This window comes from Schistocerca gregaria, chromosome 1, assembly GCF_023897955.1.
Source record: "Schistocerca gregaria isolate iqSchGreg1 chromosome 1, iqSchGreg1.2, whole genome shotgun sequence".
Classification (NCBI taxonomy): Eukaryota; Metazoa; Arthropoda; class Insecta; order Orthoptera; family Acrididae; genus Schistocerca; species Schistocerca gregaria.
Window position 1 is genome coordinate 309,527,800 of NC_064920.1, and position 17,818 is coordinate 309,545,617.

General features: G+C 44.7%; 1 protein-coding gene across 1 annotated transcript in view; it reads left to right on the forward strand.

The window, feature by feature from the left end:
• Nucleotides 1-17,015, forward strand: part of LOC126344799 (alpha-1A adrenergic receptor-like) — a 38,314-nt gene extending 21,299 nt beyond the window's left edge. Inside the window, exons 3-4 of the mRNA XM_050002053.1 lie at nucleotides 5,502-5,903; nucleotides 16,974-17,015. Coding sequence (XP_049858010.1) covers nucleotides 5,502-5,903; nucleotides 16,974-17,015 — 444 coding nt within the window. The remainder of the gene's footprint in view (nucleotides 1-5,501; nucleotides 5,904-16,973) is intronic.
• Nucleotides 17,016-17,818: the final 803 nt, after the last annotated feature.

Below are 17,818 nucleotides of genomic sequence, written 5' to 3' on the forward strand. Positions count from 1 at the left end.
AGAGCCTCATATATATAGAAGTACAGAAAAAATTAAGAATAGAATAAAAAACCACTGAGGACGCCACAAAGATGCTGAAAAAGTATTGCGTTTATATAAAAAACAGTTGATTGCATAACAGGTAGACCTGAAGCCAATAATTTTATTTACAAATGTTGCTACTGTAAGAGCTCCGAAACCAAGCGGTGAATATATTCACGTTGCTTGTATAATACATAGCGATATTTTGATCTGTATAGAATCTCAAATCATGCACAGATAATGCTGAATGAAACTGAAGCTACTCACAATCTTTTACATAAATTAATATATACATCGACTATCGTTACTTTTATGACGAACATAAATGACAAGTCGGAAGAACATTAAACAAATTAATTTATACATAAAATGATTTCATTTTAAGAGTTTCATGAGGGCCGCATTGTCTGAACGAATCGCCTTGATTAGAACATGCTGAAAGTTTTCACTCTTGAATCAACCGAAAACTGATGGTAACAATGGAACCTCTGTACTTCCTCTGGTTTTTCCCAAGCAGCGGTAACTAGCGAACGAGTTCGAGGGGATGTGGCATATTTTTCTTTGTATGAGAACTTAGCGTGTGCCTCTTCCGTCAGGGGTACGCGATTATCTGTTCCAACCACAACCGGCTGCTTAAGGTCATTCCTATAAACGAGAACCGTTTAATGTTAATTATCGAATAAACTATTGACCCAAAAAGAAATGCAAGAGTGATTTTCGTCTGTTAGTTGCTAGTAGTTTCTGCAGGAGTTGTTTCTCCAAATATCGGAACGGTATCCACTAAATGTTGATAAGAACGACGCCAAAATTTTGTCAAATATTTCATTTTGTCTCGATATTTGCCTGAAAAATTTTATGTAGTTATTAACATTAAGAGTAGAAGGTTCATCTCGTCAGTCCTAAAAGCCTTTGTCACGCTCGCTCCAATTCAAGGTCGCGATGACGGCCAAAATCCACGCACTCTCGGCGGCGTGTGGCGGGCAAAAATACACTCCTGGAAATTGAAATAAGAACACCGTGAATTCATTGTCCCAGGAAGGGGAAACTTTATTGACACATTCCTGGGGTCAGATACATCACATGATCACACTGACAGAACCACAGGCAACAGGGCATGCACAATGCCGGCACTAGTACAGTGTATATCCACCTTTCGCAGCAATGCAGGCTGCTATTCTCCCACGGAGACGATCGTAGAGATGCTGGATGTAGTCCTGTGGAACGGCTTGCCATGCCATTTCCACCTGGCGCCTCAGTTGGACCAGCGTTCGTGCTGAACGTGCAGACCGCGTGAGACGACGCTTCATCCGGTCCCAAACATGCTCAATGGGGGACAGATCCGGAGATCTTGCTGGCTAGGGTAGTTGACTTACACCTTCTAGAGCACGTTGGGTGGCACGGGATACATGCGGACGTGTATTGTCCTGTTGGAACAGCAAGTTCCCTTGCCGGTCTAGGAATGGTAGAACGATGGGTTCGATGACGGTTTGGATGTGCCGTGCACTATTCAGTGTCCCCTCGACGATCACCAGAGGTGTACGGCCAGTGTAGGATATCGCTCCCCATACCATGATGCCGGGTGTTGGCCCTGTGTGCCTCGGTTGTATGCAGTCCTGATTGTGGCGCTCACCTGCACGGCGCCAAACACGCATACGACCATCATTGGCACCAAGGCAGAAGCGACTCTCATCGCTGAAGACGACACGTCTCCATTCGTCCCTCCATTCACGCCTGTCGCGACACCACTGGAGTCGGGCTGCACGATGTTGGGGCGTCAGCGGAAGACGGCCTAACGGTGTGTGGGCGTAGCCCAGCTTCATGGAGACGGTTGCGAATGGTCCTCGCCGATACCCCAGGAGCAACAGTGTCCCTAAATTGTTGGGAAGTGGTGGTGCGGTGCCCTACGGCACTGCGTAGGATCCTACGGTCTTGGCGTGCATCCGTGCGTCGCTGCGGTCCGGTCAGAGGTCGACGGGCACGTGCACCTTCCGCCGACCACTGGCGACAACATCGATGTACTGTGGAGACCTCACGCCCCACGTGTTGAGTAATTCGGCGGTACGTCCACCCGGCCTCCCGCATGCCCGCTATACGCCCTCGCTCAAAGTCCGTCAACTGCACATACGGTTCACGTCCACGCTGTCGCGGCATGCTACCATTGTTAAAGACTGCGATGGAGCTCCGTATGCCACGGCAAACTGGCTGACACTGACGGCGGCGGTGCACAAATGCTGCGCAGCTAGCGCCATTCGACGGCCAACACCGCGGTTCCTGGTGTGTCCGCTGTGCCGTGCGTGTGATCATTGCTTGTACAGCCCTCTCGCAGTGTCCGGAGCAAGTATGGTGGGTCTGACACACCGGTGCCAATGTGTTCTTTTTTTCCATTTCCAGGAGTGTAATTACGCGAGCTACTGATACGCATATTTAATCTTATATTGGCGGATCCAGATAAATTATCTGCACTTGCGCACTATGTAATCAGCCTAAGTATGGGTCAACTGCCTCTCTTTGACCCCCGGACAGTAGTAAACTTCTCACTGTTCCATAATCAATAATTAATGCTCCATTACAACCAAACTACTTTCAGAAAGATTGTAGGATTTTACCAGTGGAGTGGGATACGCTATGTCATGAAAAGTATCGGTACATCACTTTGTAATGCTCGAACTGATTGACCATTAAAGGCCACAAGCGGTGGAGCTGCCAATATAAAAGGGGTGTCAGGGGCTGTTGTGCTCTTAGCGGAGTAGCAGAAAAGTCAGACTGGGTTGTGCAGACAGGACAGTGATATCGAACGTGGGCTTATAATTGGATGACACCTAAGAAACATTTTCATTTCAGCCCTTTTACAGATGGCTAAATCTACTGCTGGTAACGTGATTGTGATGTCACACAGGAAAGAACAACTGGAGCTTAATCAACACCACGTCCACTTCATGTACTTAAGGACAGCGACCGTCAGGCAACGTGGCGGGTGGTTGTTAAGTCTTATGAAATCAGTGGAAGTAATAACTCGTAAGTCCCAAAGTTCTACCAACAGTCCAGACAGCACATGACTGTGTCTGGAGCTGGAAACGGCGGGGTACAATCGTCGAGCAGCTACTCATAACTCACACATTTCTTAAGTCAGTGCTAAGCGACGCTACAGCTGTTGTTAAGACTGACGTCTCTGGACAGTGGTTTACTGAATACGAGAAATTTGGTGTGATGAATCACGCTGTATGTTGTGAGAATCCGAAGGAAGGCTTTCACTGTGGCGTCTGCCTCGAGAACGATACGTGCTATAATGTGTAGTGACAAGAGTGAAGTATGGGGGAAATTGTGTAACGATATGGGGGTATTTTTGTGGTTGGGGTGTGGTTCTCTTACCGCACGTAAGAAAACGCTATGAGCGCAAGGATATGAATAGTTTTTACAGCACTGTGTACTGTGCACAGTAGAGGAACAGTTCAGATGTGATGACTGCTTCTATAAGAATGACTCTGCACCTAAAGCACATTCCTGAAATAGACATGCCTGCCCAGAGTCGCGACCAGAAGCCACCTCAACGCCTGTGGGTTGAGTTAGAACCTCGACTACGCACCTGACACTAGGGTCCTACATCACTATTCTCTGGTTCACTTATTCACACATTGAGACACGTTACTGAAAGTATCTCTAGCAGTTTGTGCCGTTAAAAAGCGAAGAGTGCACAGCTCATATTAATGTCGTCTAATAAGTTCATAGATACTTTTCATCAGGTAGTGAATCGCTAGCAGCCAACATACCACGTTCTTTTGAGTCTAAACGGCTCGACGATAATATTAAAATAAAATTGGTAGGAATGCAATTAAAATTCAAAAGGTGAGAAGACCATCAAAAACACGCCATTCAAATTTCCCCAGAAAGAAATGGAATTCATTTGCGTGAATTAAAACTTTCCGTGTTGGCTTTGTTCAGAGAACCTTACCTTCAGATAATTAACGGCTACTCGCTCTGAAACAAGATACCTCTTCTTTCACAGGAAGACAACAATCGCATAGAAACTTGAAGGAGGACTTAGAATTCCACGGCTGCACGCAGGAACTCACTTTCGAGTCTTTTTGAAACGTAGCTTCGTTGATCACAGAGGATCACTAACTCCTGTCTTCAGTTGAATACAACAAAACACAGTCTCTGCCCTACATCGATAACAAGTTGCTGATTCAATCCCGCGCCGATTGCAGGTCGACTCCTCTATATCGCATCCAGATAATTCCAAGAAGTTATTTAGCTCTTTCAACTACTCACCCTTATGAATAGAACTCCATTGGCATTTTTGGCCCTCTTTACTGGAATTTCCCTGGAATGAGGCCAGCCATCGTGGGACACACAGGCACCAATTCACAGCGTGACCGGTCGAGCGACCCACTCGCTAACCATAGCCACGAACTGTTTGATTGTGTGTGGATGCTGGCGACCACTTCATGGAGTAGTTGGCTGTACTGACGGAGTGTAGCCTGGCGCGTAGCAGTTAGTGTAAAGGCACCCATTCACACCCTGTCTGGTCCACTGACTCACTCTATAACCACAGTCGCAACTTGTCTGGCGTTATGTGGACTCCGGCGACTACTTGGCAAATTCTGTCTGGCTGTACTGACGAGGTGTTGCCTGGCTTGTAACAGTCAGCACAATAAGTAAAGGCTCACCAGTGGAATGGCCAGACCTGGATCACAGACCTGGACATGAGCCCATCACAGCTACACAGGCGAGCAAGTCGGGGCTGACCTGACCTGCTTGGGAAGAGGGGTGGCGGATCAGCCCGCGTATGTATCGGGATCCTGAGGGGTAGAGGCTCACTGGTGGAACCGAAACACCCGAACTGTGAACCGTGTTGTGAGCTCATCGCCCGTATACAAGTGAATCGGTCAGCAGACGAGTCAACCGACAAATGAGGGGACACACACTCTCCCTTAAGACAGCTTAGTAAGCTAAGACCATAACCCAGTTACAGGTCGTCAAATTAAACACTTTTCAGCCGTCCAGTTTCCAAACTTGTTTTATTTGACTACCAGTTTCAGCGCTTTACTACGTCATCTTCATGTCCCTGACCAACCTATAGGACGATTCTGCCTCGATTCTTATCAAAACAGGGGCCAGCAATACTGGTATTGGTAGATTTTAGCTATAGTGAAACCTTTTTTTTTTTAAGATGGCGTAGTAAAACGTCGAGACTGGTATCCAAATAAAACAAGTTTGGAAAGTAGACTGTGTTTAATTTGACATCCTGTATCGAAGAGCCGAGTCCCGCAACCATCTCTAAAAAGATGGTCATACAGATAACCCAGTTAAGAAAATTAGGGAAAGATTGGATCCATTAACTCCATGTCGATAAAATCCACCTGCCCCTGCTACCGAAGTTGGCCCTGACATGCACAACAACGAACTGGACGGGCACACGGGAGCGGTCAGGAAACGCTACGTCATAACGAGTGCCGTGCGCCGCGCGCCGTGCTCCGCAGGTGGACCGGTACGTGGGCGTGTCGCGGCCGCTGTCGTACGGCCGCATCCTGACGCGGCGGCGCGTGCGCGCGCTGATCGCCGCCACGTGGCTGCTGGCGCTGGCCATCAGCGTGGCGCAGCCGCTGGGCTGGCGCGACGGCGACGCCTCCGGCGGCAGCGGCGAGTGCCACGTCAACAAGCAGCTGGGCTACGTCATCTTCTCGGCGGCCGGCTCCTTCTACCTGCCCGCGCTCGTCATCCTGGCGCTGTACGCGCTCGTGTACCGCGCCGCCGCGCGCCACGAGGCCTTCCTGCAGGCGGGCCAGCGCACCACCCGCTCCGCCGTGACGCTGCGCGTCCACATGGGCGCGCCCGGCTCCCGCAGGGGCACCCTCGCCGCCCACGACGCCGCCGACGGCAAGGTAGGCCGGCCGCCCTCCTCACTGGTCATTTTAAATATGAACATTTGCTGTAATACCACAATGGAACCACTGTTATTCTGCAAGCGGTCATCCACTGGTACGGATTTTGCGTTCATTCACTGATGCTGATACGAGGGCTGTCCAGAAAGTAAGTTACGATTGATCGCGAAATGAAAATCACAGTGAAAATCAGAAATGTTTCATTTGTAACAGTTAGCTACAGCTTTCAGCTACTTCTCTACGTAGTCGCCGTTCTGACTCAGACATTCGTCATAGCGTTGTACCAACTTTCCAATACCCTCATCATAGAAGGCAGCCGCCAGTGCTTTCCACCAATTCTCTACGCTGGCCTAAAGCTCGTTGTCTGTAAAGTTGTCTTCATAGCCAGCGGTTCGTTTGAGCAGAGATGAAACTCAGTAGGAGACAATTACGGGCTTTATTATGAGTAACCAAACATTTCCAATTGAAACGATACAGGAACATCTTCATTGCCCCTACAGAATGAGGCTCAGAATTGTCTAGCAGAAGAAACCGCACGACAGTTATGTAATGTTCGTTGCATAGCTTCAGGGGAAAATTCTCACCAGGCCCTCGTACTTGGCGGGAGACACTACTTTCTATAACATCTTTAGGCACTCACTTAGAGTTCAGGAATGAAAAGAGCGACATTATTATACCTAGAGTCATACTAGAGACACTGCCCAACACATCGATGCAAAGCTTTATCGGATTTTCATAGTCGTTTCCATTTCGCGACCGATCGTAACTTACTTTCTGGACAGCCCTGGTAGTATGGGGTCTGTTTGCCCTGACTCCAGAGCTGGAGTACGCTTCTCCAAAGGGATGATACTGTTTTGACGGGACATACCCCATATGCTGTGTAATTATCCAGAACTAACGAACCCGACAATGCTTCGCAATTTTTAAATATGTATGGACAATGGATGTAGCCCTACAACCTGATCTCCTTCACCCACCTTTCTCTGTCCGTCATCTCCTCCTACATTTTCACTCCATTTCCTCATTCCTCACTCTCCGTCCATCTCCTCCTTCGCCTCTCAACGTCATTTCCCCTCTCCTTCTTTCTCTCAATCTCCCCCCCCCCCCCCCCCCCCCCGCCCCGTCATTCCGACGCTGAGCCTTGTTTATTGTTATTGAAAACGAATCCTTGATCGGAATTTGAACTATTTAAATGAATGGATAAATCTGTTTGGATCATTGGTGCACAGGGTAGGATATATAAGGAGAAACAATTTGGTTTAAAAGTCCTGTTACCGTAGTTAAAACTATCCCACCAGGAAAAAATCCTACACATTGTTAGTTAAAAAAACATACAGCTTATAAATGTCTGCATGTTCATAAGTGGGTCGTGTAGAATTTTGAAGTAAATAGGTCTAGAACTTTTCCAATTTTTGCTAAGAAAGGTTCCCTATTATACATGTTTACATATTATATATGTTAAAAATATACAGCCGGTGCCCGTCCGGATATTTATCAGAGTATCGTGTGAAAATTTAAAGTAAATTGGTAAGGATCTTTCCGAGATTTTTGTAGTAGTATTTCTTCTTTATTTATATGTATGATTTACATTAAAATACATTACATACGTTTGTCGAATCGTTTATTTATTTCTTTGTAGAAATTTTCGAGATCTTTGCTAGCAACTTTTCTCTTTTTCAGACTGTTTCTGATCAGCCTGTATGAAAGCAAGACTTTAAGGTTACTAGCAAAACTTTCGTGACGTTATTGACAAACTTACTTCAAATTTTCGCACTGAGCTCTAGTAGACATATTTACTTTTATATACATTTTAAAAATATATAGCCGCCGTCTGTCTGTGTTTATTGGAGCGTCGCGAAAACATTCTAAGTAAACCGGTAAGAACTTTTCGAGATTTTTAGAAACAACGTTCAACAACATTTCGTCTCATATGTATTAATATAGATAAATGTATTTATGTATTAAAATATATATCATATATCGGACCGAATGTTTACTAGGGTATCGTTTGGAAATTTGAAGTAAATCGGTCAATAACTATAGGAGATTATTACTAATAACCTTAAACGAGGTCTTGCCTTCATACAGGGTGATCAGGAAACAGTCTGAGAAGCTTAGGAGTGTAGCTGTGTAGATCGCAATGAGTAATAATTGTTAAGGAAAAACTGCAAGACGTGTCTGTTTTTTCGAGTCAATTAGCGTTGTGCTCGCAAATTCAAGCAGCCCGCCAGACACAGTGTCACCAGACGCGTGCTTCGCTTGGTTTTCTAGAACCGAGCAATAGAGCCATACAAATACTGGACATTGGACGCCAAAGGCCGAGAAGTCTCGTGTGTTATCATCTACTCTATGACAACAACTGACACTAATTATATCTGGTGGACCGCTTGAACTTAAGCTGGCGACTGCCTGAACTTCAACCATAATTAACTTGCAAAGGGCGCAACGTATCGAATTTTTTCTTAACTATGTTCCTCTGCACAATGTACCCTCAGACTGTTTCTGACCACCCTGTACAGTAAAATACACACATCAAAAATGGTTTTGTATCACCTAGGTTCCGAGAACTCTGGAACCTTTACAGAAAATTTGAATAGAGATCAACATAAACACCAATTCCGCCCTTTATATTGCTCATGAAAACCACACACCGCATGTTCTACCACCATACAGTGAGACCCTGAGGTAGAGCTTCAGATTTCGGTACACACCGGTACCTCTAACACCTAGCAGCACGTCCTCTTGCACTGATGCATGCTTGTATTCATCATGGCGTACTATCCGCAGGTCCATCAAGGCATTTTTGGTCCAGATTGTCCCACTTCTGAACGGCGAATCGACGTAGATCCCTCAGAGCGGTAGGTGGGTTGGTTCAAATGGCTCTGAGCACTATGCGACTTAACTTCTGAGGTCATCAGTCGCCTAGTACTTAGAACTAATTAAACCTAACTAACCTAATGACATCACACACATCAATGCCCGAGACAGGATTCGAACCTGAGACCGTAGCTGTCGCCCGGTTCCAGACTGTAGCGCCTAGAAACGCACGGCCACTCCGGCCGGCCGGTAGGTGGGTCACGTCCTCCAGCTCTTTTCAATCTATCTCAGGCATGTCCGATAGCCGGCCGTGGTGGCCGAGCGGTTCTAGGCCCTACAGTCTGGAACCACGTGACCGAAGGTGGCAGGTTCGAATCCTGCCTCGGGCATGAATGTGTGTGATGTCCATAGGTGAGTTATGTTTAAGTAGTTCGAAGTTCTAGAGGACTGATGACCTCAGAAGTTAAGTCCCATAGTGCTCAGAGCCATTTGAACCATGTCCGATAGTGTTCATGTCTGGAGAACATGCTGTCCACCCTAGTCCCGCGATGTAGTAGTATGCTGCTGATATGGTTGTACTATCGCTTGGAGGAAGGCACTAACGTATCGTACAGCCGTTACGTCGCCTTCCATGACCACCAGCGGCGTTCGTCGGCCCCACATAATGTCACCCGAAAACAGCAGCGACACTCCACCTTGCTGCACTCGCTGGGCAGTGTGTCTAAGGCGTTCAGCTTGACCGGGTTGCCTCCAAACACGTCGCCGACGATTGTCTGGTTGAAGGCATATGAGACACACATCATTGAAGAGATCGTGATGCCAATCCTGAGTGGTCCATTAGGCATGTTTTGGGCCCTTCTGTACCGCACTGCATGGTGTAGTGGTTGCAAGGGTAGATCTTACCATGGACGTCGTGGATGTAACTGCGCATCATGAAGCCTATTGTGCACAGTTTGAGTGGTAACACGAAGTCCTGTGGCTGCACGGAAAGCATTATTCAACATGATGGCGTTGCTGTCAGGGTTCCTCTGAGCCATAATCCGTAGGTATCGGTCATCCACTGCAGTAGTAGCCCATGGACGGCCTGAGCGAGGCACGCCATGTACAGTTCCTTTTTCTCTGTATCTCCTCCATGTCCGAACCACATCGCTTTGGTTCACTACGAGGCGCCTGGACCCTTCTCTAGTTCAGAGCCCTTCCTGGCACAAAGTAACAATACCGACGCGATCGAACCGCGGTATTGACCGTCTAGGCATGGTTGAACTACAGACAATACGAGCCGTGTACCTTCTTCCTGGTGGAATGACTGGCGGACCCCCTCCGTCTAATAGGCGCTGCTCGTGCATGGTTGTTTACATCTTTGGTTTAGTGACATCTCTGAACAGTGAAAGGGACTGTGTATGTGATACAATATCCACAATCAACGTCCATCTTCAGGAGTTCTGGAAACTGGGGTGATGCAGAACTTATTTTTATGTGTGTATATTGTTGATTGACAGACACACCTAACCATATTTTGTTGAATCTGATCAATACATTGCATTTAGACAGGAAATGGACTTAAAATCATTTGTTGTATATGGTATAATCCATAACGAAAAATAGTGGTTCTTGCTTAATACTTTAGTGAATAATATACGTTAAAAACTACGAAAAACTAAATACAGGGAATGTCGACCAAGAAAGTGAAGTGAACGCAATTAAAACATTTCATTAGATGTTACGGACAAGCAAGTTCTAACCACCACTGCGGATGAAAAAAAAAATCACAAGGAATTATGACAAGATCAACACGAGGCTTTTCTATCGATGCGAATGGTCAAGAGCCAATGATTTCTCACAAACGGCTGGTGGAGGAGGTATAATTGAGAGAGCGGGACCGGGTATCTTCAGCCGTGTTCTCCCGGGACATTCCAGGAGAACTGGCTCCTGATGTGACCGATGGGGATGAGGTGTTAGATGTTTACACAGCGTCACTCTGTGGGTATCGAACCACCGATGTCATACCAGAAACACTTTCCTCTTGACGAAGTGTCCATACCACACGGAGAGCAAAAACACAATTTCGTGTCAGAAAGTTCCATTGGACGCAACAACGTAACAGTGGAAAAAGTAATTCATTAGTACTGTTAGTGTAATAAAATAGTGTAAAGTTATAGTGAGTATAGTTGAGTTGCCGCAAGCTTATCCCTGACAGTTGCAAGTGGGCTGCGCTCGGCAGCTTCGCGGGCCTACCTCAACCAATGACGTAACGCGATTTTGTAAACGTGTCTACGGCAATGCCTACTGTTTCACCTGCAGCCTTTGGCGCTACGTAATTGAAAGCTGGCAACAGCGCTGCGAATTGTCGGGGATGCGCTTTATGGCGTCTCGACTACAGCTATACATTGTTTTATTGAATGTTTAAGTATAATTTCCGAATGCTGAACATCATTTGACGCAGAAATACCAGATCATACTTCATGTATAAAGTGACACATACTCCTAGATTCGAAGTGACATAATCCCCATGGCTTCTTAGGAGGTAACGAGACTGAAGGTTTGGTTTATTAGCAGCACTAAATATTACATAAATAAACATTTAAAGACCCTGCTCTTTTTCGTGGTTGTGTCTTTGATTTCACTATTGGTATTGAGGTAGCAGTAGGTAGCAAAAGTTTCGCTACGATTCCTGTGCTCGTGTTAACTATGACAACATACAGTGTATGGGCGTTGGAGAGTGTAACACCTAGTGATGATTTGGCTTAAAAGACTGTACAATGCAAAGCCGGAGGTTTACTGACCAGATCGCTGCCAGGGGTCACCAAAACAGATCAGAGGTATGCCTATATACAGCGCCTGCATACAGGCGGAACCAGAACTCCACAGGCAAACTTTCAGAGACGGTAGTGTGGACTAAAACAAGGAAATAAGTGTAGAAAACATGGATGTAAAGTGCATACTTCAAGATCTGTGGGCACTTGTTCTGTAGAAGAGATATTATTCGCAGCAGTGAAGATGAACAAGTACTCACGTGTTTAGTAGGCATTTATTTCTTGTTTTGGTCCATACCTCCGCCTCTGAAACAACAATGCTCTTAGCTCTTTAAATGTGCTCTTCCGAGCCCGTGTTTACTAGACATCCATTTCTTGTTTTGGTTCACACCACCGCCTCTGAAAGTTTGTTGGTTTAGAACTGGTTTATCCCATATAAAGTCTTTGCAATAGAGACTATTGCTGCGGCGGTTGCAGACTCGCACTGTTAGCGCCATCGGTAGGGTGCCAATAGTCACGACTTCCATACTGCTGTCTGATAGCGATACCGAAATTGGTAAGGCTGCGTTCAGCTGTCACTGACTTTTCAAGGCATCTGAACTGGTCGTGCCATTTATGTTCAGTTAAGTTCTCAAATAGCGGCCAGATTATCTGTCTATGTAATATTTCGTCTCTTTCATGTGACACATTGTGTTCAGCAGTTACTCTCTAGCAACAACTGGATGCAGCTTTCGAGGTACGGATCACTGTCAGAATCTCACGTTTGCTTCATAAACAACTTAACTAAGATGGAAGAAACTGTGTATGGGTTTAGCTTCTTCTGTTGGTTGAATTGTTGTGCACCGTCTTTTATCCGCGAACGCAGATCTGATTCGTTGTACTTCAGTAAACACTGCTTCCGTAGATATAAAACGAATAACCGAACAAGCGGGAAAGAGGACAGTATCAATCTGTAAAAGCACAAAAAAATAATTCAAGGTGTAATGACACAGTTGTACACACACCTTCTTCACGAGGAATCGAGTAGTACCACTACTGGAGAGAGTGAGATCGAGAGAGAGAGAGAAAGAGAGAGAGAGAGAGAGAGAGAGAGAGAGAGAGAGACAGAGAGAGAGAAGGGACATGCTAATCCTTTGTACCTTTTCAACCAGTCTATTTTTGTGAACTGAACTGCTATTTTTTGTTTCCTGTAGTACTAAACGACGCAAATAGTGCAATTACGGAAACGCTATCTAATAAATGAGTCGCTAAAACTGAGGCTCTATAACCGTATTTTTAATTAAATTCGCCCTAGTGATTAGGAAACAAACCTGTAAAGTAAATAAGCTATACTGTGTATCTACGTATTTCGCAGGCGTGAGCAGTGCTTCAATGCATGGCGTCACAATACATAACTTGCAATTACAACAAACAAGCTAACAGAAGAAACAAAATGCTCTATAGAACTACTGATCAGACTTTTAAAGAACAAATCACCAAAATATTTTCATAAAAATGCTCTGTAAATTTTTCGTTCGTAAGCCGACTAATTAAATTTACAAATACTGAATAATACACACGCAAATATAACATTGCACTTTGAGAATAAGACTGTCTGCATGTGAAATCTGAACTGAATTTTACCTAAACTGACCTGATAACGTAATTTGGAAAGCAAACCAAACTGAATTATGTAACTGTAACCTGACTAAAGTGTAAAACTGACTCTAAGAAATTTCATATGCCTTACCTGTCGCAAAGGGACCTCACCACTGCTGGGGTGATGAACATAAAATATGCATGACAGCAGCGAGCAAGTTAAATAGGGAAGAAGCCTTCCGCAGTCCAATGCAAGGACGTGTAACTATTACAAACAAATCATGATTTACTTTATAAGAAACTGTTCTGCTCTGTGCAATGCGGCTACACACATAAACAGAAAACGCGAAAATTCTTTTATGAGGACTCGTTGGTGGAATCTGAATTAGCTAAATAATTGACGTAAATGAGCTTTAGAAACAACTGTATGGTATTACTGAAACTCATTGTCAAACTATCACAACCATCATTACAAAAGCTTATCTTTCACAACAATTTTTTGTGTCAAGCAATTAATTTTTAATTTCTGAAAATGGTAAAGGAGTAGTAAAATCTATAACCTCTCAGTGCTGGCCATGTGAACTGATAAATTTACCTGCTCTTGTCTGAACAACGAACTAACTAACGCAAACCAATAGGATGTTGTGTACATAGTTCCGCATAGTCAGCGCGTACACAACTTTCCCACTAGAGCGCGGCCCGCTAAGTACAACAGCGCAGGCGTAGTGCTCGTTCGTCTCCGCACTACGAGATGGCGCTGCCTTAGAGACGGACCAAATTCTGCTTCCGCCGATCCACGTATTAATATGTAACGCAGCCAACGAGATTGCTGATAACATAGAACCTTTTCTCCTCACGGATCCCACTCGCGCAGTGATACCTGAATGCGCGAGGTATTATAACGAGTGTACAAACCTCCGATCAGTCAGTCTGCATTAGTCTGTATGGGTCTGCATTTGTCTGCACCAGTCTGTACCAGTGTGCATTTGTCTGCACCAGTCTATAGTCAATTTTCAGTCTGCACCTAATAAGATTATCATATTCTTGTATATAGCCATAAAGATAAATGTATAGACGCTTTGTCAAGTATCAGAGATATGTGAGAATAAGATTAACGTACCAATACCAAAGGAACTTCAGATTGTCAATTGTAAACAGCATCCAGAATCAAGTTACGTAAGGATTATGCTTGTTACTATTTTAATAAATGTGTGTGAAAATTAATCAAGTCCTGTTTAAAGTTGGTCACCGTCAATCTGCTACTCTAAGCGTGCAAGTGGCATTTCTATCGTCTAACCTAACGGCAGAAGATAAACACGCCACGAAAAATATTGCTGACACTCGCCTACTTCGTTAGAGTGACAAGTTAAATAATCTGATGTTGTGTGTACCAAAGGTCTTACAGTAGGCACACCACATAGGATATTATGTTTTTTAAACACATCACAATTACGCACAAGCAAGCAATGCAGCAACAACATTACCCTCTATTCTTCACTTGGCCAACTAATCTTTACATGATTCACTATTCATCCTCTGTTTCCTTATCTCTTTGCTCTGGAGTCTATTTTCATCGGCTCAGTAGCATAGCCAACACCCGACTCTCTCATTAGCTTAGCTTAAAATGCCCACTGGAACGAAAACACCACTGGCAATGTTTCTTTTCAGAACCTCTCTGGCGTAACACACTATCTGATCAAAAGATCAGGAATCCTGGCTGAAAATGACTTACAAGTTCGCGGTGCCCTCCATCTATATTGCCTTAATTCAGCATGATGCTGGCTCACCCTTAGCCTTGATGACAGCTTCCACTCTCGCAGGCATACGTTCAATTACGTACTGGAAGGTTTCTTGGGGAATGGCAGCCCACTCTTCATGGAGTGCTGCACTGAGGTATCGATGTCGGTCGGTGAGGCCTGGCACAAAGTCGGCGTTTCGAAACATCCCAAAAGGGTTGTATAGGATTCAGGTCAGAACTCTTTGTAGGCCAGACCATTACAGGGATGTTATTGTCGTGTAACCACTCCGCCACAGGCCGTGCATTATGAACAGGCGCGCGAACATGTTGAAAGATGCAGTCGCCATCCCCGAATTGCTCTTCAACAGTGGGAAGCATGAAGGTGCGTGTGCTGTGATAGTGCTAAGCAAAACAACAAGGCGTACAAGCCCCCTCCATGAAAAACACGACCACACTCTAACACCACCGCCTCCGAATTTTACTATTTGTACTACACACGCTGGCAGATATCGTTCACTGGGCAGCAATACGCACACCCTGCCATCGGACTGCCACATTGTGTACCGTGATTCGTCATTCCACAAAACGTTTTTCTACTCTTCAGTGGTCCAATGTTTACGCTCCTTACACCAAGAGAGGCGTCATTTGGCATTTACCGGGGCGATATGTGGCTTATGAGCAGCCGCTCGACCATGAAATCCAAGCTTTCTCACCTCCCGCCTAACTGTTATCACTTGCCGTGGATCCTGATGCAGTTTGGAATTCTTGTGTAATGGTCTGAATAGATGCCTGCCTATTACACATTATGACCCTCTTCAACTTTCGGCGGTCTCTGTCAGTCAACAGACGAGGTCGGCTTGTACGCTTTTGTGCTTCTTTCACGTTTCCACTTCACTATCACGTCGGAAATAGTGGATCTAAGGATGTTTAGGAGTGAGGAAATATCGCGTACAGACGTATGACACAAGTGACACCCAATCGCCAGACCACGTTCGAAGTCCGTGAGTTCTGAGGAGCGCCCCGTTCTGCCCTCTCACGATGTCTAATGACTACTGAGGTCGCTGATATGGTGTACCTGGCAGAAGGTGGCAGGACAATACACCAAATATAAAAACGCATGTATTTTGGGTTGTCCGGATTATTTTGAGGACATAATGTATCGACTATTTAAGCTACTTTTTGAAAAAATTTTTGTGTACAGATACGAAGTATAAACATCCAATGAGAATATAAAGCTCACATCACTCTCCTAGAATACAAGATATAAACTAGAAAGCGTACACTCTACAGCACGAGCTGTAAAACGGCCTTTTTAAAAACAAAAGAATATTTGACGTCATATATAGAACCAATGGGAATGTTTTTCTAATTGAATGTTGACAGAGGTACATCACATAGCAACGATGCATGAAATCTCCGGTGAAATACGCCCCCCCCCCCCCCCCCAAGTGAGAAGTTAGAAGAAAAGTCGTTCACGTTAAGTAGCCTCGTGAAACGTTGTTGCATTATAAACCTTACCGATTGTGTTTTAGAGTTCGATATTTGCGACATTCTGCAACTTTCTACGAAACCTTTCGTCGTAGTCATAGGCTGTTTCGTAACAAATAATTATAAATAATTTATATATTTTGGTTGTTCGCAACATTCGTTCATTTCCCAAAATTAATTCTTGTTCTATAGTTTGGTTTCGCTAATATTTTCATTTAACATTCCTTAAAAGTTTTCCACAGGAGCCGGCCGAAGTGGCCGAGCGGTTCTAGGCACTTCAGTCTGGAACCGCGCGACCGCTACTGTCGCAGGTTCGAGTCCTGCCTCGGACATGGATACGTGTGACGTCTTTAGGTTAGTTAGGTTTAAGTAGTCTACGTTCTAGGCGACTGATGACCTCAGAAGTGAAGTCCCATAGTGCTCAGAGTCATTTTTTTCCACAGGACACAGATTCCCTTCTGTAAGCAGTCCTCTTTTTTTCCTTTCAACAGAGTAAAATCGTCTGCTTGCAAAAGGAACTTTGAAACATGGCGCTGTTGCCGTTTTGTGTGTGTGTGTTTGTGTGCCAGTATGTTAAAAATGTGGATGATACGGTACAGTCTTCTCTGGTTCCATCCTTTAATCTGATGAAATTTGTCTACTTGCCATTAATTTCACCAGAGAATACTGTGTTTTTGTGTAAACTCTTTCATGCAGTTATTTGGAGAATTGAAAACTGGATATCCCTTTAGTTCATAATGCCTCAGAGCTTTTTTGTGTTAACGATATTACATTTGAGGTCAAGAAGTACCTAGTTAATCTCTGTTCACTCTATGTTTTCGACTCTTCTCTTTGTTATTAAAACTGTCCATTTTTCCTAGCATAGACTTCGCATCCCATCGCTAAAGTCGTTGATAATTTAGTTTTGTTGCAATGGTGCTTTAAATGCAGAAGTTAACTGTAGTAAAACGTGGAATAGGTAACGAGTAATACCACGGAGAACAAATTATAATTTTTAGACATCTGGACGTGACTGATGTCATTTGTACTGTGAAGTCTGATTCAGATTGTGAATTCGATTTCTCCGTACTGATTCTAATATACGTATTAAAATATTATTAAATTGCTGACTGGACGATGACAGCTATAGGCGCTAGGTAGTACGACGCAGTGTGAATTAAATTAGGGAAAGTGTGTTACTGAGACAAAGTATAACTACTAAACAAATACTGGACCAACATGGTAGGCACATTTTGGTCAGGAAGATAAATATTAAGAAAATCCTTTAATATTCAGTTTCATGATCAGCACATTACTACTAGAAGGGTCCGGTTTTAATCGCTGCCATCTTTGCTGAACACACACATACACACCAATGCAAACAGAAATGCTTAAAACACTACAACTTCTACAGCCCCGCCCCCCTCCTCCGACCTACCGATGGCAGAAATCTGAGCCTGGGAGAGGGTGTTGCGTACACTATATCCTCCCCACACCCACAAGTTTAAATATTTCGACACACACACACACACACACACACACACACTCACACACAAACACAC